Here is a 27,902-nt window from a genome sequence, read left to right as displayed (position 1 = left end):
TCACTGCAGGGCAGACCCTGGGAGCCTGGATTTTTGCCTACCCACTAGGAAGGGTCCTGTGACCTGGTGGTGGCAGCACCTTCAGCTAAGAGGAGGCCTCTGTCCCTGCCCTCGGACTGCCCCATGATCTTGGTTACTCAGTGGCCAAACCCTTGCTCAGCAGCAGCTCTCCCAGACCCACCCTGTGCCAGCAGCATGAACATGGTATGCTGTGGGCTCCCTGAGGGCAGGTGCACCAGTGCTGCATCCTCGTGTCCAGCGCAGGTCCCCAAAGGTGCCTTCCACTGTAGGGGCTGGTGAGGGCAGCCCAGCACCATGCATTTCCACCTGAGCAGAGATAGTTCTTCCTCACCTCCAGCCCCCGGTGGTTGATCCTTGGCCCTGGACTCCCTATTTCCTAGGAGTTCTCTCCTCCATTTAGAAAATATTTTTGCCGGGCGCGGTGGCTCAAGCCTGTAATCTCAGCACTTTAGGAGGCCGAGGAGGGTGGATCACGAGGTCAAGAGATTGAGACCATCCTGGTCAACATGGTGAAACCCCGTCTCTACTCAAAATACAAAAAATTAGCTGGGCATGGTGGCGCATGCCTGTAATCCCAGCTACTCGGGAGGCTGAGGCAGGAGAATTGCCTGAACCCAGGAGGCAGAGGTTGCAGTGAGCTGAGATCGCGCCATTGCATTCCAGCCTGGGTAACAAGAGCGAATCTCCGCCTCAAAAAAAAAGAAAATATTTAAGGTTGTTTCTGAGGCAGCCAGGCTGAGGTGTGGAACAGAACAGTTGGTTACTCTTGTGCAGCAGTTCCATTTACTCAAATGCAAGAGCTGGATGCCAATGCAATTGTGTCAACAGGACTCTCTTGCCTCTCTAGGATTGAAGTTGGTAGGAAAGACTGGGGAGTGGCTGCCTGAGTTTGAAGCCAGAGCCGTGCAGGACCCCAGGGTCGCAGGCCTAGACAGATATCCCTTCCTGTCATCCCAGCCATGTGTGCAGAAGCCTGACTCACCTTCAGCAGCCCTGCCCTCTGCTGGCAGAATCTGGTTCTCAGTGGCTTCTCACCACTGTCCTAGTTCTGCAGAAACAGGCCAGCCTGGAGGGGATGTGACAGTCCTCAGTCATTTCTCCCTGGGGCTTCCCCGAAGCTGTCCGGGCCTGGCTTCTCTGGCAGTTCCTCTGGCATGGCCCTGGGGTCCTCTGTGCTTCAAGCGTATTCATTCTGCAAACGTTTACTGAACCCCCGGCCAGTGTCCAATGCTGGGCCAGATACTTTGAGACCAAGGGAAAGGGACTTCGGATCCCTTGCCCTCTTCAATGTAAGGGTGACTCATTTGTGCAGCGGGATAAGGGCCTGTATAGAGTTGTGTGTTCAGCTCATCCTGGATTTTTTTATTCGGTGTTGATCTGATGCCACCTGGTGTCCTGCAGTTCTATTGTGACACCAGTCACCCAGTGTTAGCACAGCCCCCACAAATTTAAGGCCTTGGTCCCCCAAAAAGACCATCCTCACCTGAGATGCCAGTCGCCCTTTGGGGGTCCCCAGGCCCCTGCACTTTTGGCCAACTGGCTCAAATTCAGAGGTTCCCGCCACTCCTTCAGGGTGCATAACTCACTAGAATGACTCCTGGAACTCATGCCTCCAGTGGCAGTTTGTTTATAAAGGTTGCAACTCAGGGCCTGCCAAACAAAGCCACACAAGAGGGTCCCAAGCACAGAGCTCGTGAGTCCACACCCAGTGGGGTCAGGTGCCTCACCCTCCCTGCATGTGACTTGTGTACCTGCCAGGAGACTCCATGGAGTTTTGGTGTCTAGTGTTTTTACTGGGCTCTCATTGTGAATGCATGATTGATTGAGTCTTCGGATGTGATTGAACTCCATCCCTAGCACCGTTTTCCCCTCCCCCACCCTGGAGGTCAGACCAGTATCACCTCAACCCTCTAGTCACATGCTTGGTCTTTCTGGTATTGGAGTCCATCCCAAGCCATTACTTAGCACAAACTCAAGTGGGAGCCAAGTCCTCACAGTAACAAAGAGAAAATTCCAGGAGTTTTAGAAGCTCCCTCCTAGGAATCTGGGACAGAGACAAATCCCCCAGACAATCCTCTATGACAATCCTTAGGACCCCCAGACAAATCCTTTATGACAGTATGGGCTAGGGCCAAGCCCTCTGCTATGTGCTGGGGGTCCCTGGCCTGTGGCTGCCCTCAGGGAGCCCAGCGGTGCCCACTGTTTAGTGTTAGGTGGCCCCAGGACGGTCTCAGGGAGCCTATAATAGTGGCCAGTGCCAGGAAAGGCTCCCTCAAGAAAGCCAGAGTTGAGATATGGAGGAGGAGGAGTTAGCCAGGCCTGGGCAGGGATGAGGGTATTCTAAGCAGCAGGACCTGCAGGGGCACAGGGCGAGGGTAGCATCCTAGAGGAGACCCAAGCACATCCTGGGAACCACACCTCTGCCCCACACTCCTCCCTGCAGGCAGGGCTTCCCAGAGCCCTAGCCTTTCACAGACAGCCCAGATATGCCCTTGCCTTCATCCTGTCCACTCTGTTCTCTTTGATCCTGATGTCATTCCCTTGGTGGCAGAGTCGAGAGGGAGGTGTCCTGTCTCCTCATCCCTATTAGTCTTTTCCCCATAGTAGCAGCCAGGCAGCCACAGTGGGAGTGCTCCTGCATGGAGGTGACAGGCTGAGCATGGCCCAGGTGCAGCTTGGTGTCCCTGCCAGGACGTTGCAGAGTGTCTGTGTACAGCTCTACGTCACTGCTGGGTCCCTGTGTGCCACACACAGCCAGTGCTTACCAAAGGCCAACAGTGGGCCAGGCCTTCCGTCCAGTATCCCACCTGCCCTCCTTATAGCCACATAAAGGATGGTCCCCAGATTTGGTTGGAAAAAGCTGATGTTTCGAGTAGTAAAACAGCCCTGCCAAGGTCACGGAGGGATGGAGGAGCAAAGCCAGGGTGTGAAACCGGGTACTATGTGTGGCTATAGGCACTTAATGCTGTCACCTGGAGGCTTCCCCAGCACTTTGTGAAATCCACGCCTCAGGAACCAGAACAGCAAAACTCCTGTCACCCACAGAAGCCAGCGCTGGGGATTGCAGTGCAGATAGGCAGGCGTTCTTAACAACTGCTTGCTCCACTCATGCAGCAGTGGTCCCCAGATGCCTGCCATTCACCTGAGGCTGCTCTGGGTGCTTTGGATACAGCAGGAAACACACAAGTCTGAGCCTCACAGTCTGTTTGCAAAATTAGAAGTTACATAAGTAAAATAGGTGCTAGGCAGGGTGGCACATGTCTGTAATCCCAGCCATTTGGAAGGCCAGGGCAGAAGGATCACTCGAATCCAGTTCAAGTCTAGCCTTAGCAACATAGTGAGACCCTGTCTCCACAAAAAACTTGAAAAGTAAGTAAAATACATAGTGTGTCAGGTCATGATCAATGCAGTCAAGAACTAAATGGAGACAGGAGGAACTCGGTGTTGATGCGAGTGGAGGGATCCATGGCAAGCCAAGTGGCCAGGGAAGGGTAGGAGTTTGCTCAGCTACCGTGACAAAGCCCTGCAGGCCAGGCTGTTTCAGCAAAAGGTATCGACCCACAGTTATGGAGGCTGGAAGCCCAAGACCAAGGTGTCGGCAGGGTTGGTTTCTCTCGAAGGCACTGGGAAGGGATTTGTCCCAGGCCCCTCTCACAGCTCCTGGTGAAGGCTGGCAGTCTCTGGAGTTCCTTGACTTAGAGAAGTGTCACCCCAGTCTCTGCCTCCATCTTCACACAGCAGGCCAAGGCAGGGATGAGGGTATTTCGACCAGCACTTCTCTATGCGAGTGCCTATATCCACATTTCTCCCCTTTCTAAATGGAATTCTTTTTTTTTTAAAGACAGGGCCGGGCTGGGCGGGGCCGGGCCGGGCTCAGTGGCTCACTGTAATCCCAGCACTTTGGGAGGCCGAGGCTGGTGGATCATGAGGTCAAGAGATTGAGACCATCCTGGTCAAACAAGGTGAAACCCCGTCTCTACTAAAAATACAAAAATTAGCTGGGCATGGTGGTACACCTGTAGGCCCAGCTACTCAGGAGGCTGAGGCAGGAGAATTGCTTGAACCCAGGAGGCGGAGGTTGCAGTGAGCCGAGATCGCGCCATTGCACTCCAGCCTGGGTAACAAGAGCGAAACTCCATTTAAAAAAAAAAAAAAAAAAGACAGGGCCTCACTTAGTCACCCAGGCTGGGCTACAGTGGTGCAATCATGGCTCACTGCAGACTCAAACTCCTGTGCTCAAGCGATCCTCCCACTTCAGCCTCCTGAGTAGCTGGGAGTAGAGGTATACACCACCATGACCAGCTAATTTTATTTTTTGTAGAGATGGGGTCCTGCCATGTTGCCCAGGCTGGTCTTGAACTCTTGGGTCCAAGCGATTCTCCCCTTCAGCCTTCCAAAACAGTGGGATTACTGGCCTATGCCACCACACCTGGCCTTAATTTCCCCCTTTTATGAGGACATCAGTCACATTTGATTAGGGATCATCCTGTACCAGTGTGACCTCATCTTAACTGATTACATCCATGATGACTGTATCCAAATCAGGTCACGTTTTGAGGTCCTGAGATATTAGGACTTCCGCATGTAAATTTGGATGGGGGGGAGCACAATTGAACCCCTCACTGAATGAATTCTCGAGAATGGGCAGCTAGAAAAAGACCTTATTGACGCCAGCGAGCAAGCAGTGTTGGGAGCTTAGGAAAGAGGGTTCTGGCTGAGGGGTCGGGGAGCCCCAGGTTGGTGCACGCCCGCAGTGCGCCAGCTGCTCTGATCTGGCCTGACTGAACATGACAGTGTCTAGAGAGAAGAGGAAAGCGGAGTTCCCATGGTCCTTGGAAACACCTGTCCTTGGGAGGCATCAGAGCTTTCCCCAGCATTTGGCTCTAGGGCACTTCTCCTCTGGGTCTTCATCCAAGCACGTCAGTAGGTCCAGTCAGTGCCAGCCTTAGCTCCGCTTCACCAGCACCAGGGTGATGGCTTGGCAGGCCCCCAAATACTGCCAAGTCCAGACAGGTCTGCAGAGAGCCAAGGCAGGCCTGGACACTGTAGAGGAGGCTGGGGGCCAAGGCAGCCTCTTTTTCTCTGGGGACAGCACTGGCAACCCCTAAGCCAAATCACAGGGTGACCAAGTGCCCTCAGAGCTCCTGCGCACAGGCTTATGGAAGTGCCCCAGGCCTGGGAGCAGCATGGTGTCCCCAGAGACCTCATGGGCCCCATAGTGACGGGCTCCCTCGATTCCCACTGCCACCAGGTGGAGCTGGCCTCCAGCCCCACCACTCCTCTCCTCATGGGGTTCATGCTCTCCTGCTGGGTTGCCCGCTGCCCTATGGGCAGCAGCAATGTCTGTCGTTCCTTCTCTGGAACATGATAGGAGCTTCTCAAAGGATGCTGCCTGTGTGTTCTCGGCACACAGATTCTGCCCAGTGACTCCTGAGCGGCAGTTTCTCCCTGTGTTCTGGTCTCACCTCGGCTCATAAGTTCTGTGCCCCTCACTCGAAGGGAATGAACTTCCTTTCACACAGGTTCAAGTCCCCACCCTTCCTGGGCACATGGCTCCTGCCCCCTCCTCCATATTCCAACCTCCAGACGGCTGAGAGTCCTGCCAGACTGCCCCTTCACAAACAGAAAGGTTCCACCCTTGTCCTCTTCCTCCTTCTGGGCTGTGGGGTCTGCAAGGCCATCAGCGCCAACCTGGGAAAGCACCGAAGGCCTTTTCTTGCATTGGCCTCTGGGTTCCCCTCACCACCCTCCACACACGAATGATAACTGTGCCATTTTGTCAAAGCACCCAGAAGGTTCTCTTTAAGTTTTCTTTGACTTTGCAAAATAGAAGTCCAAAAGACATTGAGTCGTTTAATAGTGTACACTTGAGTGGATCTGAGTACAAACTCTGGGTCCTCCCAGAACTCACAGCCCCCATCAGGGCTTTTGTGGCAAGCTTGCTCTTTGGCAGAGGAGTCTCGTGTGTTCCCAGCAGCTCCCAGCTGGCCCACTGTATTACTGGCTTCTTTCAGGCACCAGGTCTTATCTCTAGCACCAACTCATTGTCCAGCACATCAGAGAGGTGACCAACTACCAGCTGTGGGCCCTCAGTTGGGCTTTGTGACATGGGAGTCAGGCCTGCCTCCTTGGGGATGGTGAGCACCCAGTGAGGAAGCACTCCAGGCACCCCAGCTCACAGCCTATCCTGCAGTGAGTTACCACGCAGCTGCAGGTGGTCAGCGTCAGCGATGAGAATCATTCCCTGTATGATTTCTTACCCCCAGTGTTGGCTTTTCCTAACCCCAAAATGTAGCACCCCCCTCAATGCTTTGGCCACATGCCTGTCCTAATCCAGAAAGTGTTTGTGTTTTTAAGGTATCATACGCTCGCCCGAGCTCAGAGGTCATCAAAGATGCCAACTTGTACATCAGTGGGCTCCCTCGGACCATGACCCAGAAGGACGTAGAGGACATGTTCTCACGGTTTGGGCGGATCATCAACTCAAGGGTCCTCGTGGATCAGACCACAGGTACCACAGGGGCCTGAGGCATGGGGACAGTATTCCCTAGGTGGGGACTGGGTTGTCTGGGGAAGGCAGATCACCATTTGATTTTAAATGTCATTAGTTATTCTACAAATGAGGACAGTACCAAAATGAGAAAAGTTGGCATTGGTTTGAGGAGGTAAGATGGCATTAAAAGAAGCTGGGGATTAGGCCAGCATTTCATGTACGGTGAAAGCACCAAGAAATTCTCACACCTTCCCTCAGGCAGGTGAATGTCCTGGCCTTGCCCATGAATGGGGTGAAAAGGACACTGCAGGCCAGGTGCAGTGGCTCACGCCTGTAATCCCCAGCACTTTGGGAGGCCGAGGTGGGTGGATCACCTGAGGTCAGGAGTTCAAGACCAGCCTGGCCAACATGGTAAAACCCCATCTCTACTAAAAATACAAAAGTTAGCTGGGCATGGTGGCAAGCCTCTGTAATCCCAGCTACTTGGGGGGTTGAGGCAAGAGAATTGCCTGAACCTGGGAGGTGGAGGTTCCAGTGAGCTGAGATTACGCCAGTACACCCCAGCCTGGGCAACAGAGTGGGACTTGTCTCAAAAAAAAAAAAAAAAAATTGGATACCACAGCCAGGTGTGGTGGTTCAGGCCTGTAGTCTCAGCTGCTCAGGAGCCTGAAGTAGGAGGATTGCTGGAGCCCAGGAGTTCACAGCTGTGGTGAGCCATGATCGCGCCACTGGACTTCAGCTTGGGCAACAGAGCAAGACCCTATTTCTTGGGGACAAAAAACGCTGCTGCACATTTGTCCACTGTGGCTCTCATTGCAGGTGTTTGGGGTGCAGTAATCTGATGGCCCCAAATCCCCAGAATTCAGATGCTCCTCTCTGGGGAGCACATCTAAAGTGCACAGAACACATGGTGGTGAATTCCTCTCTTGGACAGGCAGTCCTGGCCACTTCACTGGCCCCTCCAGGCTGTCTTGGCACTGAACATGGGCTCTGGGTTTTGTGTGACACCATCAGGCAGTGAGGAGCTGGGGACACGCCCGCACTCACAGCTGTGCTCCCGACCCACTGCCTGGCCCGCCTGCCCTGCTAGGCTAGAAACTGGTACACCACCACATCCATGTGCCAAGCCCTGCACATGGCCCCACCTTGGGGATGGGGAGCTCAGGCCACGCTGAGGGGATTTCAGATCGCTCAGCTCTGTTTGGAGTAGGAGTGGGAGTGTGCTGACCAACCAGGAGGGAAGAGTCTGCTCGCCAAACCCAGCGAGGCCTGGGCGTTGTGTGGGTGGTTTTCATATTCCTCCCACCTTGGCTGTGGTGTTCAAATACACCGAGTAGTTGCACCACAGGAAGTCATGCTCTGAGATGACCTCTTTTTGAGAGAACAGCAGTGCTCCCCCAGCAGCCCAGAACCTCACCTTTCATTCGAACACGGGTGGGGCCTTCCTGGCCTGCAGGGTGGAGGGACACGCACATTGTCCTCCATCCCCTGAGCTACATGCTTTGTGGTGGGCAGCCTCATCAGTTTCTCTCCCTCCTCCTGGCCGGCTGTGGGAAGCCCCCCTAGTGCGCACTGGCCCTGCCACTGCCAGCCTTCAGTCCCACTGGGGCCCAAGGAAGGGAAGGGGCCGCTGTGCACTTTATGGGGGCTCTTGGGGACCACAAATAGCCTAGTACAGACTCATGCCCTGGCACTAGACAGTGCTAAAGGAGAGGGCTCACTCACACAGCCTCCTCCGTTCTGCCTTCGCTCTGGAAAGAGGGTCGGGGGATGCCAGTTACCTGATGTAATCCCCTGGTCTGCACCAGAAGAGTCCTGTGGTCCCTGAAGTCCCCTCACTTACCTTAGAAGTGCCAGCTGAGAGAACGATCCTGTTGGGCCAGTGCATGGGTTCATTGCCCCCAACTCTGCACTGGGGCATCTGAGCTGGCTGCGCAGTGCCTGGGGCCGGGGGAGCCAACCTCACTGCCCCACAGTCCACTCCCCTCCAGCCATAGCCCAGCTCTAATGAGGGGATCCTGCTCTCCACTCGGAGCCCCCAGCGTCTAAGAACACGCCCCCAGACACCCAACTCTCCTGGGACTATCCTTAGTCTCTGAGGCACACACAGGCTACAGGCTGGGGGAATACACCCCTGCACACAGCTACTGGGGACTTTGCCTCCTTTCCCTCTCCAAGGTAGTGTCTCCCAGGCTGTTGGGGGTATCTCAGTATTGCCCCCCAGCACCCACTGTGAAACTCAAGGTGGCAGAAGGAACCTTTGGCATCTTTGCAGGGGGGTGAGGGAAGCAGAGAGAAGGGAGCCGGGAGGGTCTCCCCAGCCCTGCTTCCCACCCCAGGGTGCAGAATTGGTAGGAAGATGAGGCTCCTGTCCCGGGGCTGTGGCTCTCCCTGCTGGGGACAGAGGGTGCTTGTTGCTGGCACCTCATGAGGTACACAGTGGGCAGCAGGGAAGAGAAGTGTGTAGCAGGGCAGCGTGTGAAGTTTGTCTTCCTGTGATGGGCTTTTTAGTGTTAAAGAGATGGGGATGGCTGGGCGTGGGGGCTCATGCCTGTAATTCCAATACTTACGGAGGCCAAGGTGAGAGGATGGTTTGACCCCAGGAGTTTAGAACAGCCTGGCCAACATAGTGAGACCCCTACTCTTAAAAAAAAAAAAAAAAAAGATAATGTATTCATCTGGAGATTATGCCATTTCTTGGACTTTGCTGGTAAATTCTAAAAACACAAGGAGGCCGGACGTGGTGGCTCACGCCTGTAATCCCAGCACTTTGGGAAGCTGAGGCAGATAGATCACCTGAGGTCAGCAGTTCAAGACCAGCCTGGCCAACATGGCAAAACCTCATCTCTACTAAAAATAAAAACTGGGCCGGGCGCGGTGGCTCAAGCCTGTAATCCCAGCACTTTGGGAGGCCGAGGCGGGTGGATCACGAGGTCAAGAGATCGAGACCATCCTGGTCAACATGGTGAAACCCCGTCTCTACTAAAGATACAAAAAATTAGCTGGGCATGGTGGCGCATGCCTGTAATCCCAGCTACTCAGGAGGCTGAGGCAGGAGAATTGCCTGAACCCAGGAGGCGGAGGTTGTGGTGAGCCGAGATCGTGCCATTGCACTCCAGCAGCCTGGGTAACAAGAGCGAAACTTCGTCTCAAAAAAAAAAAAAAACTGGCTGGGCATGGTGGCAGGCACCTGTAGTCCCAGCTACTGGGGAGGCTGAGGCAGGAGAATCACTTGAACCTGGGAGGTATAAATTGCAGTGAGCTGAGATTGCACCATTGTACTTGAGCCTGGGTGACAGAGTGAGACTCCATCTCAAAAAATATTAAATATAAAAAATAGAAAACACTGGGAGAACAAAAACCAAAATTGCAGAGCCAAGTTCAGAAAGTATACATTCCTTAAATAATATAGTGAATTGTGGCTGGGTGCAGTGGCTCACGCCTGTAATCCCATGACTTTGGGAGGCTAAAGCAGGTGGATTACCTGAGGTCAGGAGTTCAAGACTAGCCTGGCCAACATGGTGAAACCCTGTCTCTGCTACAGATACAAAAATTAGCTGGGTGTGGTGGTGTATGCCTGTAGTCCCAGCTACTTGGGAGGCTGAGGCAGGAGAATCGCTTGAACCCAGGAGGTGGAGGTTGCAGTGAGCCAAGATTGAGCCATTGCGCTCCAGCCTGGGTGACAGAGCGAGACCCTGTCTCAGAAAAAAATAATATGGTGAATTGCTATTCCCTGTGTTAAACAGCATCCTTTCTGGCCCTGCTTACTCAAGTTTTCTTCATTTCGCTTGCATTTGAAAGCCACTCTACAACACCAGATGAGGAACCCACACTTGCATGCATGCCTTCTCTCTGTTGGGCTGCAGGGTCTTTAGAAACAGAATGATGCCATCTGCTTGGAGCCAGCTTCCCTAAGAGCCAGCCAGCGTCAACTGTCAGTCGTATTTGCCTAAAGTTAGATTTTTGTTTAGGTTTCCAAGACTGACTAAGCTGTCATTCATGTTGTGTGAGAATAAATGAAAGCAGCATCTGCCAGGGTTATGTTTTCAGGTGTTCCTTCTGAGCAGCAGCTCAGAAATGGGCCTGAGCCCCAGAATATTCCTGGCACATGTGCACAGCGCTAGGTGTGACCTTACTAAGGCTGCTATCTGTGTGTTCACCTGGGGCCTGAGGTGTTGGGATTATGGGGCAGCTGGTGGGACCCTCTGGGAAGTGGTGGAGTAAGGTGCCAGGTGAGACATGGAGACAGGACATGGGGACAGTTGGGTGCCTGCTGGACAGGTCACCCAAGGCCCTAGGCTGCCTGGCTTTGGTCATTGTGGTTTTTTTTTTTTTTTTTTTTTTTTTTTTTTGAGACAGAGTTTTCGCTCTTGTTACCCAGGCTGGAGTGCAATGGCGCGATCTCGGCTCACCACAACCTCCGCCTCCTGGGTTCAAGCAATTCTCCTGCCTCAGCCTCCCAAGTAGCTGGGACTACAGGCGCGCACCACCATGCCCAGCTAATTTTTGTATTTTTAGTAGAGACTGGGTTTGTACTAAAACCTTGTTGACCAGGATGGTCTCGATCTCTTGACCTCGTGATCCACCCGCCTCAGCCTCCCAAAGTGCTGGGATTATAGGCGTGAGCCACCGCGCCTGGCCTGGTCATTGTTCTTTACCATGCACCACAGGCCTTTACCTAGAAGAAAAAACCTGACTTAGGACACCCTTTGACTAGAAGTCTTTTTTTTTTTCCCCCTTTAAGAGGTGATATCTTGTTATATTGTCCAGACTGGTCTTGAACTCCTGGCCTCAGGCAATTCTCTCGGCTCAGCCTCTGGAGTAGCTGGGACCACAAGCACAAGCCTTGGCCTGGCTCAACTAAAAGTCTTAAGAACCAGGGTGTTTGGGTTGGGCCATCTGCGGCAGCCTCTCCCACCAGGACACACCGATGACTCCCACCCAGTGATGTCACTCTCAGACTGGCCCCTCAGCTGTCACCTCTCCCACCTGGGCCTTCCTCTGACCTCATCATGTCCTCTCCCCAGGAGAAGGAGCTAGTCCACTGCCCAGTGTACCCTCACTCCCATCTCCCTCAACTGCATCCAGTTTCCAGCCTGCTCCCCAGGTTCCTCAAGGGATGGTGCTACTCGTGTTTCCCTCCCGGGCCTAGCGTATGGACAGGCAGAGGTGGGGGACAGCCATGTTCTCCTTCCATCTGCCTTGCTCGGCATCTCACACCTGTGCCCGGCTGACCAGTGCCGCCCACACCAGGGCAGGCCTCAGGTCTCATGCTGCTCTGTCCAGGATTGGGCTGGGGATCCAGGACTGGCCCTTCCCACACAGGGACCCCAGACCTGCCTGGTGAGCCTGTGGGTAGGTTCAGCTCTGCTTTGCAAGCCTGAACAGCGTTCTGGCCTCATTTGATTCTGATGGCAATTTGGGGCCCACAGGAGGGTGCAGGACCTTAGAGTGGAATATCCCAAGACAAGAGTGAGGGGACAGCAGCAGCACAGACCTGGCAAGGGGACAGCCACAGGACCCCACACCCTCCTGGCGTGAAGGAGAAGGCACGCAGGCTAAGCTGGGCACCTTTGCGGCAGGCTCAGCCACGAGGCCCACTGTCACAGTGGGCCCCAGAGACAGCAGCCAGGTGGGTGGCCCCAGAGCCCAGGGAGGATTTCTCAGACGCAGCCCTCACCCCAACCCTGTTACCCACCGACCCCACAGTACATCCACATACCCATTCTGTGGCAGGCACCTGGCGGCTAAATAGTGACGGCGGATGTGCTGTTTCCTAATGTTGCTTTTTTCCAAATAAGAGCCTTGGGTGTCTCTTGGGGATGTCTGTCACCAAAGTATCTTTGGGCGCCAACACTGGAGTTGTGGCTTCAACCAGGAAGAAAGTCTAAAACTTTAATCTTCTGTTAGTTGTTGATTTTCTTTACTCCATCCATTTGTTTTCACTTTTAGGTTTGATTTTTGTTTATTTCCTTAACCAGGCTTCCAGTCTGGCCCACAGTAGACTGACCTGACTTTTGCTTTTCAGTTTTGAAAGTCCTAGCGTTTTTCCCCCTAACTCCGTTTTTGTTGGTTTGTTAAAAAGGTTTGTCCAGAGGGGTTGCGTTTATCCGGTTTGACAAACGGTCGGAGGCAGAAGAGGCAATTACCAGTTTCAATGGTCATAAACCCCCAGGTTCCTCTGAGCCCATCACAGTGAAGTTTGCAGCCAATCCCAACCAGAACAAAAATGTGGCACTCCTCTCGCAGCTGTACCACTCGCCAGCACGACGGTTTGGAGGCCCCGTTCACCACCAGGCGCAGAGATTCAGGTGGGTCGGGAGGGTGCGCACTCCTGAAAGCCACATGTACCCCCAGTGGCAGGTGACTGCACAGCCACAGAATGGAAACCACAGGAACACTAGACTGATCCCATCAGAAAGCACTTTCAGAATCACTCTGCAGCGCCACACCACAGCCTCCATCAGAAAGGTGTCTGTAGGAAAGCCATTTACTTCCAGCCAGGTGTTGTTTTTCATGGGAATCAAAACAGTGACACCAGCCTGTACAAAGTGGCTCATGTGTGTAATCCTAGTGCCTTGGGTGGCTGAGAGAAGATCGATTGAGCCTAGGAGTTCAAGACCAGCCTGGGCAATATTGCGAGACCCCATCTCTACAAGAAATACAGGACTGGCCAGGCATAGTGGTGTGCTCCTGTAGTTCCAGCAACTCAGGAGGCTGAGGTGGGAGGATGGCTTGAGCCCAGGAGGTTGAGGTTGCAGTGAGCTATGATCACACCACTGCACTCCAGCCTGGGCCACAGAGCCAGAACCTGTCTTAAAAAAAAAAAAAATACAGCACCGGTTCCCACTGGCTCCTGGGAGCATGAGCACTTAGAGCTCAGTGCGCAGTTCCGAGTAACGGGAGAATGGAGTCTCGAGCTTTAAGGATGGTTTCATGCCCAGTGTGGGGGGCATGTAACCTCAGCTATTGGGAGGCTGAGATGGGAGGATTACTTGAAGCCCCGAGTTTGAGCAGCCTGGGCAACAAAGTGAGACCCTTGTTCCTACAAAAAATAATGAAAAAATTAAGTGGGCATGGTGGTACTGGCTTTTAGTTCCAGCTACTCGAAAGGCCAAGGCAGGAGGATTGCTTGAACCCGGGAGGTGAAGGCCGCAGTGAACTGTTTGCACCACTGCACTCCAGCCTGAGTGACAGAGTGAGACCCTTTCTCAAAAAAAAAGAATACTGAATGTTTCTTATCTGTGGGAGAAAAGACGTTACCTTAGGTATACTCAGGTGAGAGCAGATCTTCCAAAGCTTTTAGACATTTGATCAGCAGCCCTAAGGCAGACCTTTTTCAGACACCTGCCTTGTGGAGTCATTTGCATTGGTGAACGCTGGATGAATGCATTCTGTTTATAAGCCCTGTCCTAGAGGGGAGCAGTTTTCCTGGATTTCTTAGTCCTTCCATCCTGAAAATGGTTCTGACTATGGGATCAAGTGGGATAGAGACGGTGAGAGTCAGTGCCCTGGACTCCAGGAGCAGGTGTGCTGCAGCCTCAGAAACAGCAGAGGTCTCAATGTCAGGGCTGTTTTGTTTTGTTTTTGACAAAACCTCAAGGAGGGCACTGACACTTGTTCTTGTCAGGTATGACAAGAACAGATTTCCCACTATTTTTATTTTTAATGTTTTTTTCTTTGTTGAGATGGGGTTTCACTGTGTTGCCCAGGCTGATCTTAAACTCCGGGCCTCAAGTGATCCTCCTACCTCGGCCTCCCAAAGTTCTGGGGGTATAGTCATGAGCCTGGCTCAATTATAGTCATAATTGTTTTAACAGTGAGGCTGGGTGGGTGCTGCTCACTGCCACACATGCTGCGGTGAGAGGTGTTATTCTCATGGCTGTTACCCAGCGTTTTCAGCCTAGCTCAAGTTCCAAAGCTGGCCTGCCTGCCTTGATGATTCTGGTTTGAAGATAAGGCTAGGGAAGCTCCTCTGGACAGAATGGAGCTGAATTTTAAAATTCAGCTATGGAAATCTGATCGTATAGTCGGCAGTGCTCTTGATGGGGCAGGCCATGTGGGTGGTGGCATTGGGTGAACTATTCCTTAGCCTAGAAGGAAAACAGGGAAGGTTGGAGGAGGAGACGCAGGACTTTGGTCCCAGTAATGAGAATGAGAAAAGAAAGGGGAAAGCAGAGGAGCAGACATTTCTGGTCTAGCAGGAAAGTGAGTGACAGGGCAACCACCGAGACAAAGTGATAGAAGGAAGCGGGAAGGACAGGAGAGCCCGGAGGGAAAGAAGAGAAGATTTGCCACAGGAGGTTGAGAGAAGAGGAGGAAGAAAGACCCAGACAGCAGGCAGTCTACAGTCAGTTCCTATCACGTCTGGAAAAGCCCAGAGGTAAGGGATGGAAAAGAATTGGGGTTGGAGGAAAAGAGGGGTAAAGATTTATGACTGTCAAGACCGAAGAAATCAGCAGGAGAGAAACTACCAACAAGAGTAATTTCTGAGAATGCTGGGTGTGTTGACTCAGCCTGTAACCCCAACACTTTGGGAGGCCTAGGTAGGAGGGTCACTTGAGCCGAGGAATTTGAGACCAGCCTGGACGACATAGTGAGACCTTGACTCTACAAAGAAATATAAAAATTAGCCCAGCATGGTGGCACGTACCTGTGGTCCCAGCTACTCAGGAGGCAGGAGGATGACTTGAGCCTCAGAGTTTGAGATCAGACTGGACAACATAGTGAGGCCCTGTCTCAAAAAAAAAAGAAAGAAAATCATCCTTGGGCTAGTGAGCTGTCCCTTGGGGGCTGGTGTCTTCTCATGTTTGTCGAGAAGGTGAATCTGTTTAATGACACTTGAAGGCATTCGCTGACCCCAGATGGGGCCTGAAGGGGCTGCACTTGGCTGACAGGGCCACAGCCTGAAGCCCAGTTTTATTTTGGAACAGGCAATGCTTCTCTGCATGCATCGTGTGGCTTCACAGATGCTGGTACTCAGATATTCCCAAGCTGACCCTCAGACCTTTAGTTTTGTAATTTGAGAAAGTTGTAGAGGGCAGCATGGCTTTAGGAACTGTTGTCATCTACCTTAATCCTTATCGCATCATCTATACATTTTCAGAAGGCTTTATTTTAGTTGAGTTTCAGTTTTCTGAGGTTTTGTTGTTGTTTTCCTAGAGATGAGGTCTCTCTGTGTTGCCCAGGCTGGTCTCAAACTCCTGCTCTCAAGTGATCCTCCTGCCTTGGCCTCCCAAAGTTTTGGGATTCTAGGCTTGAGCCACCATGCCTGGTGTTTTTTATGTGAATAAAAGTATTGCTGTGGAAAGAGCCCCATGTGTGTGGTCAAGTTTGGTGAGCCTGCAGCTGCTGGCGTCCCAGAGCCCATCCTTGTCCCTTGAGTTCTCAGCCCTCAGTGGTTTGGCCCCTGGCCCTCATGGGATGTTGGGCCCCAGCTACAGAAGGTTGGTTGCCTGGTGCTTGGGAATGAATTCTTATGCCTGCAGTGGTTGTGGCATAGATGTACTCTAACCAGAGACCACTGGACTGTGAACCCTTGGGGGTGGGTCATGATGAGGGGAAGGTGCAAAATTTGGAAAAAGGAGTTCTCCAGTCCCTGCACGCACCCTCACAGTACGCGAAGAGTTTCCTCCAGGGACAGCTGAGGCTGTTAGAGTATTTTTACCCTCAAAGAAGGACCAGGAGGCCAGGCCTGGTGGCTCACACCTATAATCCCAGCACTTAGGGAGGCCGAGGTGGGCAGATCGCGAGGTCAAGAGATGAAGACCAGCCTGGCCACCATGGTGAAATCCCATCTCTCCTAAAATACAAAAAATTAGCCCAGCATGGTGCCACATGCCTGTGATCCCGGCTATTTGGGAGGCTAAGGCAGAATCGCTTAAAACCTGGGAGGTGAGGGTTGCAGTGAGCCAAGATCGAACCACTACACTCCAGCCTGATGACAGAGTGAAACTCCATCTCAAAAAAAAAGAACCAGGAGAAGTGCCCATCATCTAAACTGTGGGCAGCTGCAGAAGCCACTAAACAGACCCCCCCCACATACACAGTGGGAAGAGTGGAGGACACCAGCCAGCCTCTCAAGTCAGCTCCTCACAGAACAGGGTCCCACCCTCCACTACCATATTTAATTCTTCCCAGTTTAAAAACGTCATGGTTTTGACCCATGCAGTGTCTCGACCGTGAGCACCTCGTGGCCGCGCAGAGCGGGAAGGGGCCCAGCGGCCATGGTCAGCCTGCATCCAGGCCAAGCCCCATCCCCAGGACACCTGCACCAACCTTGGCCTGACACTGTGCTCTCTGTTCGCCAGGTTCTCCCCCATGGGTGTCGATCACATGAGCGGGCTCTCTGGCGTCAACGTGCCCGGAAACGCCTCTTCAGGCTGGTGCATTTTCATCTACAACCTGGGGCAGGACGCCGACGAGGGGATCCTCTGGCAGATGTTTGGGCCCTTTGGCGCCGTCACCAATGTGAAAGTGATCCGCGACTTCAACACCAACAAGTGCAAAGGGTTTGGCTTTGTGACCATGACAAACTATGAAGAAGCCGCGATGGCCATAGCCAGCCTGAATGGCTACCGCCTGGGGGACAAGATCTTACAGGTTTCCTTCAAAACCAACAAGTCCCACAAATAACTCGCTCATGCTTTTTTTTGTACGGAATAGATAATTAAGAGTGAAGGCGTTGAAACTTTTCTTGTTAGTGTACAACTCATTTTGCGCCAGTTTTCACAAGTGTTTGTCTTTGTCTGAATGAGAAGTGAGAAGGTTTTTATACTCTGGGATGCAACCGACATGTTCAAATGTTTGAAATCCCACAATGTTAGACCAATCTTAAGTTTCGTAAGTTATTTCCTTTAAGGTATCTATTAAACAGAAATCTAAGTAGAACTGCATTGACTAACCAGTCCCTCTGGATGGTGGTGAACCTGAAGCATGCTTTAACCTCTAAGACTGTCTAACACGCGTTTCATTCAGTGTCTCCACAGACCGGGTAGCAAAAAAAAAAAAAATCACCTTTTAGTTTTAGTTTTGAATCTAAAGATGTTAGACAGATGCTGAGTGTGCGTTTTCTCAACCGCTTCACCATTTTAAGCAATGTGTATGCTTTGGTTGACAGGAAGTTGCTTCTCCAAGCAGGTCCCGTTGCCACCTCCTGCTCACTCTGTCCCGGGCTCTGCCGAGTGGTCCTGGGAATGGCAGCGGGCCCGTCCAGTGTGGGCCACCACTGGGGCTGGGGCCACATGCCGGGCCAGGCCCTCCAGAGAAGGACACAAACGTGTTTTGTAAGCCCAGGCACCAATGGGAACGGACCAAAGAGTTTCAGGGAAACTCCAGTATATTCCAGAGTCAGATCTAAGCTCCAGGCACGCCTGAAGATGTGTTGCTACTCTGACGCCCCGAGTTTCTGTCCACACATTGCATGCATGGCGCCCCCCACATTGGATACTCTTGTTCACGACCATTTCTCCCATTTCTAAGAGCATTTAACATAGCTTGGAGGCGTAAGATGGCTCTGTATTTTAATAACACAGAAACATTTGAGCATTGTATTTCTCGCATCCCTTCTCGTGAGCGCTTAGACCTTTTTCTATTTTAGTCGGATTTTGTTTTGAAATTTTGCTTTTGTATGAACACTCAGCAGAAAAGTACTTACTTCTTGCCAGTTATCTATTAACCAAAACCTTTGATTTGTAGTTTTAAAGATTAACCCTCAAAGTTCTCTTCATAACTGCCTTGACATTTTGGGTTGTTCTGTTCTGTTAATTTTCTTTTGCTTTTTTGTGTTTTTTGTTTGTTTTTACTTTTGCATTTAAGACCATTAAATTTGATTTTGTTTTGCTCGAATTTTGTTTTGTTTTTTATTTTACCTTTTCTTTCTTTTTGGTTAGGGAAGGTGCAGACGGCCCAACATTCAGGGAGGAGTCATAAGATCTTAAGAAACCGATACTTGCCTCAAGCAAAAGCATTTCTGAATTTGTGACGCAGGAATGTGCAGTCACAGACTAGTGGCTTTTAAACCGGGAGCCCGGAGGAAGGGTAAAAGAGAAAGCCTGTGAGATAGCCAGAGCCAGATCTCCCAAAACTCCTCAGGACTGGGATCTGGTTTTTATAAATAACTAGTATACAGAGAGAATCAAAAACAGGATAACTTAGTACCAGCAGTTTTTAACCTTGACGCAAGACTAAAACGTGACATTAGGCTGTTTTTTTTTAGTAACTGCTATCATGAGATGACGGCTGTATTTATCTGTTTATTTATGTCTATTTATTTATTGAAGTGGGAAACTGAGCAATAGGCAGGCACCGCCATCCCCAGAGCAGGTCAGCATCTTGAGAGGCGCCTGTACAATTGAGGATGCCCGTCCCCTCCCCTTTCCCTGATCTTTTACTGAGGGGCTGTGTGCACGATCCTTGCAAATTGACAATGTTGCCATCCATACCCAGGCCCTGTCTCATAAAAGTCGGCCTGGTGCCACGGAGGACCTCCTTCCTCCCACAGAATCCCAGATACTCAGGAAAAGCCAGAGCCAAGGCCTGTTTGCCTGGATTCAACACAAAAGAGGGTTGCTGCTCTGTTGCCCCAGAGCACTCTCCACCCTGGGACCAGAATGTTTTCCTGGAAAAATAAGCCTTTCAGGTTTCCCCAGGCCAACATCTTCTGATGGAAGGTGGGATTCCCGCTTCTGAAACTCATCCTCAAGTCTCACTCCCCACATGCCTATAGCTAGCGTTCAATAGAGAACTCTGTCTTAAGCTTCAACCGTGAAAATGATGACGGGCCTGTAGCCAGCACCTCAGCTTCTTTCCTCGCTCCCTTTTGTCTGAATCCTATCCATTGTTCTGATGCTGGGACAGGTGAGAAGAAACTGTGACATGTATGAGCCTTTGAAAGTTCCCTGAAGTTTCTCAGTTCAGGAAATTCTCATTTCATGTGGTCTCCGCTGTCTGAACAGCCTTCTAGCTAAAAACAAACAAAAACAATGCATTTCTTTGGGAGTAACAAGCTTGTGGAAGGATTTAGCTTTTGAACTGTCACTGCTGAAAAGCAATCTTCATTCCCATCGAGGTTCTAGTTGCTGGCCCTGTGTCCTCAAAGTGCATTACATCTTACCAAGGCCTATTTGCAAAGGGGAGACCCCTTTTCTTAAAAGGCACAACCCAAAAGAAACCATTTGTTAGAACATTTTACATAGATCAGTCGTATTTGTATTTAGCAAAAATGAGTGCTCTCCTTTTGTTTGGGAATTTTGATGAAAAAGCGTTCAGAGTAGATAATGTTCATTTATATCAAAAATCTGGTTTGGTAAATACCAAAGAGGCTTTGATTGAATTCTCTTTTGACCTGTGTAACTTCTGGTAGTTAGACCCCACACAGCTCTGAATTTATGAACCTGTTTCTAAATGAATTCTCCCTTGTTCCCCTTGGCTCTGCCATTACTTCATTTCCAGTGTAATTTGCCAAGCCACAGTTTTATGTGCTGGCTGTGCCTCTAGTCGCAGCTCTGTGACTGATTTCCCTCCCGGGTGCTGAGCCTCCTCCCCAGCCACCATCATGCGTGAATATCCTGAAATTTATGGGCTTCCTTGGGGGCCCACCCGTGGGTGGTGCTGGGTGGGTTCCGCCACCTTCTCCTGGAAGGTGAGCCTTTCCCTTTTCCCTGGCCACGGGCAGCTGCCTTAACCTCTTGAGAGTCTGCACTTGGCCTTAGTCTTGGAGACCCAGCCTCCAGGAACTGAACTGTGCTGCTGCTGGGAGCCAAGGCCGGCCCTTTGGAGCCGGCAGCCCTGGGGGTCCCTGCTGGATCAGAGAAACAGAAGCACCCGAAGACGGTTAGTGGCAATTCCTCTACCCGGTTTGCTTCCAAACTGGTGCCATTTGTCCACCAGGCATTGGAAAGACATGACCTACCCAGTCCGGCATCGGACTTGAAAATTGAAATTGACATCCTTCAGCTGTTACATTTCACATCAGATTCAGCCCCATGTGCTTTTCACAGCCTTCCTATGATTGGATGAAAAGAGAATAAGAATTTCAGCTGACAGAAGGCCTCTATCCTCCATCTTTTCCACTCACCCCTTGACTTCAATCCCCTCCCATCTTCCCCTGACCTACCTCACCTACAGCTCCTTAGGAGAGAATCCCCAGGGTTCAGCAGACTCTGGGGCTGGGGGGGATCCTGTCCCCAAACTTCCCAAGACAGCCCTGAAGTCACAAGTGCTTTCTTTTAAGTGGCATTGGCAATTGGCACATTCTTAACAATGGCAATAGAACCTGAATTTTGAATCCCAGGCAGGGTTCACGTTTCCAAACCTTTTGATTTTCCCCTGACCTCTAATGACCGTATCCTATTTTTCTACAACCTTTCAGTGACATAATTCAGGGGTTTTTTTCTTGGCCATTTAAAAAACTTTTTTCTTTTTCTCGCTTGTAAGTCACTGCCAGTACCTAAGGTAGGCTAACGGAGACTTTGACAGGACTGGATTTTTCTTTCATCAGAAGGGAAGCCTTTTCCGTTGGTTTGGGGCCACCTCTTTGACCATGACCACGTGATGTTCCGTTTACAGTGACTTGCTTTGGGGGAGGGGGAGGCTCTCAAACGATTCCCATGTTGTACAGTAGATGGTTAGACTTTTTGTATATTAGTGTGTTTTAAGTTATTGATTTGTTTTATATAAAATAATTTATTTTTCAGGTGCCATTTTTCATTTTAACTTTGTTTTTACATGGGTTTGTTTTCAATAAAGTCTGACACTGGTGTCCAAAAGTCAACAATAAAATGAATCCCATTGTGTTCTTTTGAAGATGCTTATGTAACTTTTAAGCTTTTTAAATTATTTTCAGAAAAAAAAACAAAACCCCTTATCAGTTTTCCATCACCCCATTGCCTTTTTATTTTTTTTTAAATCCTTGTGAATAAATGTTCCTTAGTGTTTTAGGAGGAAAAAGCAAACCTAGATTTTGATAACCCAGAAGACTTCAGATTAATAAAGAAGCTTTGAAAGAAGACCATTTTTCAAAATTTTAGTGAAGTGTGAATATTTTTTGTCAATGGCTTTCTCAAAGAGAATGAAACTTTTGCACCATTTTCAGAGTTTTTATAGAGATGCCAAATTGATATATTTACATGTAATGGAAACATGAAAAAGTTTTATTAAACAATTGTTCATAGCTGTGTAGACATTTTAATTCAGTTTCCAAAGCTCTCAAAAAAGCGTATTTTTGAAGTATGGAGTGATGCGGTTTGGGGCGTGGCTTTTGGTTCCAAACGACTCAATTGTCCAGATACTCAGTTCTTTCTACAGGGATCAGGTTTGTGTTAAACGCTGTATGTTAACTATGACTGGAATTCTGTGATATTTTGGTAATAAATGAAGTGGGATCATTGAGATGTGCTGGTGTAGGGGTGATGGTGTGTGACTTGTGAGCAGCCCACAGCCCAGTAATAGAGTGCCAGGGGTCAGGGGACCTCTTTCCTCCAAGGTAAGGCTGGGCCAGGCCCCAGGAGGTGGAGCCTGAAGACAGCTGACCCCTCCAGGGGAAGCCCAATGCAGGTGTGCCCTGTGCCAGCTCACCCCTGGCCCTTCAGCTCCCACCCAAATATTTCCTCTTCTCCCCCAAGACCCATTGCCCCTCTTCTCCAGGTTCACAGGTCAGTGGGCCCAGTGAGTGGCCCCTGGGTATGGCCCCCCTCCATCTGCTTCCCACTCCAGCGCTTCCCCACCAGTGACCTGAGGATCCTGCCTCTTCCCCCGTCTGTATGTGGAACCACAGTTGGGTTACTCCTGAGCCCTGGGGCCATCTGGAGTGTCCCCTCTGTGAGACTGATCTCCTGGGGGGTGGGAATGGTTACAAGCAAAGGGGTCTCAAGGTTGGAGAGTCCAGGTTTGAATCCTGGCTCTGCCACCACTCCCTCGTGTGCAACATGGGGAAAGTCCCTGGCTCCCCAAGTCTCTGCTCTCCCCTCTGTGAGATGGGTCCACGCTACCCACCCCCTCCAGATCCTCAGGAAAATGAGATCAAGTAGGGATGGTGACAGCTGCTACCAATAATCAGAAGGACAAGGTGGTCACGTTCAGCACCCAGAGAGCTGAGCTAACATCAGCCTGCGGGTGGGCCTCTCAGAAGGCATTTACGGAGCCTGTTTTCAAGTTGCTAGTTTATTATGTGTGCGTCTGGTGGGTGTGCATTCATCTTCTCTTCCAGACATGGCTAAATGATCCCTCGACTTCTGGGAAAACCCTGTGTTGTCCGACACCACCTGGGGCCAAAGGGCCAGGGCTGTCTTCCAGCCAGAGGGCACGCAGGGCCATCCTTCTGGTGTTCAGACCCCAGGAGCCAACGGCTGGGGCTCCTGGAACTTTCAGGCTCAGGCTAGTGGATCTCCTGACCAACCTGTAAACCCAGGAGAAAGGGTCTGGGTGTCTGCACCTCCCCAAATTAAGAATGCATCTGCCTCCCCCAGGGGAGCATCATTTCAAAGGAGATTCGGCTTTTTTTTGAGATGGAGTTTTGCTCTTGTTACCCAGGCTGGAGTGCAATGGCGCAATCTCGGCTCACTGCATCCTCCGCCTCCTGGGTTCAGGCAATTCGCCTGCCTCAGCCTCCTGAGTAGCTGGGATTACAGGCACGCACCACCATGCCCAGCTAATTTTTTGTATTTTTAGTAGAGACGGGGTTTTGCCATGTTGACCAGGATGGTCTCGATCTCTTGACCTCACGATCCACCCATCTCGGCCTCCCAAAGTGCTGGGATTACAGGCGTGAGCCACCGCGCCCGGCCCCTCGGCTTTTTTTTTTTAAGACAGAGTCTTGCTCTGTTGCCCAGATTGGAGTGCACTGGCACAAGTCAGCTCACCACAACCTCTGCCTGCCTGGCCCAAGCAGTTTCGGCCTCAGCCTCCTAAGTAGCTGGGATTACAGGCCCACACCACCACACCCAGCTAATTTTTGTATTTTTAGTAGAGACAGGGTTTCCCCATGTTGGCCAGGCTGGCCTCAGGTGATCTCCTCAGAGTGCTGGGTGTGCTAGGATTACAGGCACGAGCCACCACGCCTGGCCTGAAAACCTGTTTCTCCCTGGTGATGCCAGGGTCAGAGACTCACCTTGAGAAGCAATAAATTTAGGAGAGTCTCATTTGTGAGACGAACCTTAATGAAACCTGACAGTCCCCATCTACCCCTCTGCTCCAGGGATGACTTCCAATCCCCAACTCACCCCAGAATTCAGAGCCCGAGAGGCCCCAGCCCTAAGCGAGGCCTCCCATGCATGGCGGGCAACGCTTGCATTCCACCAGACCTCTCCAGACGCTCGACTCTATGGGGGCCAGTTTCATTGCTCCCTTCAAGGTCAAGGGTCTGAGGCCTGCATCCTCTTGTCCTTGGGTTTTGTGTGTGTGTTTCAACCTCAATCATTTTTTTTTAGCACAATTTAAAAGGGTTTCTGGAAGAGAAGAAGAAACAGACCTGCATTGTCCCGGAGAGCCACAGTTTGTGTTTAGTAATACGAGAGCTGAGTTGTGACGTGAGAGTGTCTTTATTGGCGGGGGTGGGGGGGTGCAGCAAAGAGACCTTTGACCCTCTGCTGCCCTGGGTCCTCTGCCATAATGACTTCAGGAAGCCATTTTTTTTTTTATTTTTTTGAGATGGAGTCTTGCTCTGTCGCCCAGGCAGTGCAGTGGCACAATCTTGGCTCACTGCAACCTCCACCTCCCAGGTTCAAGCATTTCTGCCTCAGCTTCCCAAGTAGCTGTGATTACAGGCATGTGCCACCACACCCGGCTAATTTTTGTGTTTTTAGTAGAGACCCATCTCTAGTTCATCATATTGGCCAGGCTGGTCTCAAACTCCTGACCTCAGGTGATCCACCTTGGCCTCCCATAGTGCTGGGATTACAGGCATGAGCCACCTCTCTGGGCTGGGAAGCCACCTTGAAATCTCGCAACAGCCCTGTGGGCAAGAGAGCATTGGTCCCAGGTTAAGGACTTAAAAATGTTCTACCCCACCCAGGTGGGCCAACCTATGAGGACCCACCCACTGAGCAACAGGGAGAGCAGACTGGGAACCCCTACCCCACACAGTAGGGGAGCAGAGTTTCAGGGTGCTCTGAGCAGCGGGGGCAGGGTATTTAGGGGAGTAACATTGTGCCAGGAAGGATGCGATGGCTAATGTTAGCTTTTTGCTTTACACAGTACTTGACCTCATGCACCCATTTCACAGATGAGACCGCGGAACTCGGCGGATTGGAAAGCACACGCTGTGCTGGCAGTCATTTTCTTAGTTTGGCGTAGAGCATCATGGCTTTCGGCCGCCCCCTTAGTTTTGTGCCTCTGAACTTTCAAGGTTTAGATGGGTGGGAAGTTGAGGGTGAGCAGGAGGCTGAGTACTGCCTGCACGACCTGCAGGGGCACAAGGGGCCTATGGGCTCAGGGTCAGACACCAGAGAGTCCTGGACACCCCCAAGCTCTCGCCACAGTTCTTGCAGCCACTGCAAAGCAAGCAAGGAAATCTCCCCTCAAGCCCCTCCAAGGAGAAGAGATGGTTTCTGATCCCCGCCTCACTGCAATATTCAGGGCCCGAAAGGCCCAGCCCCGAGTGAGGGCCCTGTGCCTGGCGGTGGATGCTCAAGCTCCACCAGACCCTCCGGACCCCTGCCTCTGTGAGGGCTATTTTCCTTGCTCCCTTCAAGGTTGAGGGTCTGAGGCCTGCATCCTTTTTCCCATGGGCTTTGTGTGTGTGTTTCAACCTCAGTAATTTCTTAGCACAATGTAAAAGGATTTCTGGAAGAGAAGAAGAAACGTAGACACCTGCACTGTCCAGAAAACCACAGTTTGTGAGCCGAGTCATGACATGAGTGTGTTTTTATTGGGGGTGGGTGGACAGAGCCTGAGGACTTTCCGGCAACTTGCCCTGAGAGCTGGTACGAGGCGGGAGGATCGCTTGAGCTCAGGAGTTCAAAATCTGTGGGTACATAATAGGTGAATATACTCACTGGCTACAGGACATATGTTGATACAGGCATGCGATACACAGTAATCACATCATAGCGGCCGGACACGGTGACTCACGCCTGGGATCCCAGCCCTTTAGGAGGCTGAGGCGGGCAGATCACTTGAGCTCAGGAGTTAGAGAGCCTGGCCAACATGCTGAAACCCTGTCTCTACAAAAAGTGTAAAAATGAGGCCGGGCACGGTGGTTCATGCCTGTAATCCCAGCACTTTGGGAAGCTAAGGTGGGCTGATCACTTGAGCTCAGGAGCTCAAGACCAGCCTGGCCAACATTGTGAAAACCCCATCTCTACTAAAAACACAAAAATTAGCTGAGCGTGGTGGCACATGCCTGTAATCCCAGCTACTCAGGAGGCTGGGGCAGGAGAATCACTTGAACCTGGGAGGTGGAGGATGTAGTGAGCCCAGATCATGCCACTGTACTCTGTCTAGCCTGGGTGACAGAGCAAGACTCCATTAAAAAAAAAAAAAAGCCAGGTGAGGTGCTATAATGGACCTGGGGCCTCTAAAGAGAGATGCCCAAACCCCCCATAGGGATTCCACTTGGAAAGTCTGGAATCCAAGTGGGAGGAAATGACACCTTGGCCACAGCCACTTTTTGAAATTTTTGTAGAGACAGAGTCTCACATTGTGTCGCCCAGGCTAGAGTGGATGTCATCATAGCTCACTGCAGCCTTGACTTCCCAGGCTCAAGAGATCCTCCTACCTCAGCCTCCCAAGTACATGGGACTACAGGTACATGCCACCACACCCTATTTTTTTTTTTTTGAGACTGAGTTTCGCTCTTGTTACCCAAGCTGGAGTACAATGGCACGATCTCGGCTCACCACAACCTCCGCCTCCTGGGTTCAGGCAATTCTCCTGCCTCAGCCTTTTGAGTAGCTGGGATTACAGGCACGTGCCACCATGCCCAGCTAATTTTTTGTATTTTTAGTAGAGACGGGGTTTCACCATGTTGACCAGGATGGTCTCAATCTCTTGACCTCGTGATCCACCCGCCTCGGCCTCCCAAAGTGCTGGGATTACAGGCTTGAGCCACCACCGCGCCCAGCCCTTATTTTGTTTTATTTATTTATTTTGAGATGGAGTCTCGCTCTGTTGCCCAGCTGCAGTGCAGTGGCGCAATCTTGGCTCGCTGCAATCTCTGCCTCCTGGGTTCAAGCGATTCTTGTTCCTCAGCCTCCCGAGTAACTGGGATTACAGGTGTCTACCACCATGACTGGCTAATTTTTGTATTTTTAGTAGAGATGGGGTTTCGCCATGTTGGCCAGGCTAGTCTTGAACTCCTGACCTTGTGATCCACCTGCCTTAGCCTCCTAGAGTGCTGGGATTACAGGTGTTAGCCACTGCACCTGGCTTTTTTTTTTTTCCTAGCCAGTCTAACTCCGTCACCCAGGCTGGAGTGCAGTGGCATGGTCTTGGCTCACTGCAACCTCTGCCTCCCAGGTTCAAGCAATTCTCCTGCCTCAGCCTCCCGAGCAGTTGGAATTACAGGTGCATGCCACCACACCAGGCTAATTTTTTGTATTTTTAGTAGAGATGGGGTTTCACCATGTTAGCCAGATAGTCTCAATCTCCTGACCTTGTGATCCACCCACCTTGGCCTCCCAAAGTGCTGAGATTACAGGTGTGAAACCACCGTGCCCGGCCAATGCCTGGCTTTTACATTAATTTTTGAGACAGGGTCTCCCTCTGTTGCCCAGGTGAGAGTGCAGTGGTGCAATCACAGCTCACTGCAGCCTCGAATGCCTGGGCTCAATCACTCCTCCCACTTCAGCTTCCAAGTAGCTGGGACCACAGGCATGTGCCACCATGCCCAGCTGACAGATTCTCTTTTGTATGCTAGCAGCGTGGCCCTGGGCAACCCCCTTCTGCTCGGGAAGCCTTGGGTGCTGCATTGCATTGGTATAAGAGAGCTAATGATAATCCCTGTCTCCCGGGGCTGCCAGGTTAAATAAGATACAGCCTCCAAAGGCCAGGCAGACGCTTTGGCACAGTGGTGGTAGGCACTAGTGCCAGCAGCTATAATTATACCTCGAGAAGGAGAACTGGAGATGGAGGAGTCCACTGGGTGGAAAGGCCAGGCAGAAGGCAGACAGATGGCAGGGACCTGCGGGCAGTAGCCAGTGTGAGTGGGTAGGGGCTGTGAGCCAGAGGAAGGAGGCTGAGGGGCACCTGCATGGGTTGGCTCTGCCTGCAGTTAACAGAGCACCCAGGCTGCATGGCTTCAGTCACAGAAGTGCATTGTCTCACAGTCCTGGAGGCTAGAAGTTTGAGATAAAGGTGACGGCAGGGTCCGTGTCTTCTGAGGCCTCTCTCCTTGACTTGTAGATGGCTGTCTTCTCGTGTCTTCTCATGGTCGTCCCTCTGTGTGTGTCTG

General features: G+C 51.3%; 1 protein-coding gene and 1 long non-coding RNA gene across 4 annotated transcripts in view; one reads left to right on the top strand and one right to left on the bottom strand.

The window, feature by feature from the left end:
- Window positions 1-18,361, top strand: part of ELAVL1 (ELAV like RNA binding protein 1) — a 44,849-nt gene extending 26,488 nt beyond the window's left edge. For 2 of the 3 annotated variants that reach the window (XM_035285402.3, XM_035285400.3), the window contains exons 4-6: window positions 6,379-6,532; window positions 12,600-12,825; window positions 16,825-18,361. In XM_035285402.3, the coding sequence (XP_035141293.1) occupies window positions 6,379-6,532; window positions 12,600-12,825; window positions 16,825-17,149 (705 nt within the window). In that variant the 3' untranslated portion in view covers window positions 17,150-18,361. The remainder of the gene's footprint in view (window positions 1-6,378; window positions 6,533-12,599; window positions 12,826-16,824) is intronic. The other variant, XM_035285401.3, reaches the window with a different exon arrangement.
- Window positions 18,362-25,357: 6,996 nt separating this feature from the next.
- LOC128930435 (uncharacterized) lies at window positions 25,358-27,692 on the bottom strand. Its single transcript, XR_008478471.2, has 2 exons — window positions 27,557-27,692; window positions 25,358-25,475 (listed from the first exon to the last, which is right to left on the bottom strand). It is a non-coding gene; the product is annotated as an uncharacterized LOC128930435 (long non-coding RNA).
- Window positions 27,693-27,902: the final 210 nt, after the last annotated feature.

This window comes from Callithrix jacchus, chromosome 22 (genome assembly GCF_049354715.1).
Source record: "Callithrix jacchus isolate 240 chromosome 22, calJac240_pri, whole genome shotgun sequence".
NCBI lineage: Eukaryota > Metazoa > Chordata > Mammalia > Primates > Cebidae > Callithrix > Callithrix jacchus.
Note: the sequence above shows the minus strand (reverse complement) of the source record. Positions and strands in the feature narration are given on the sequence as shown.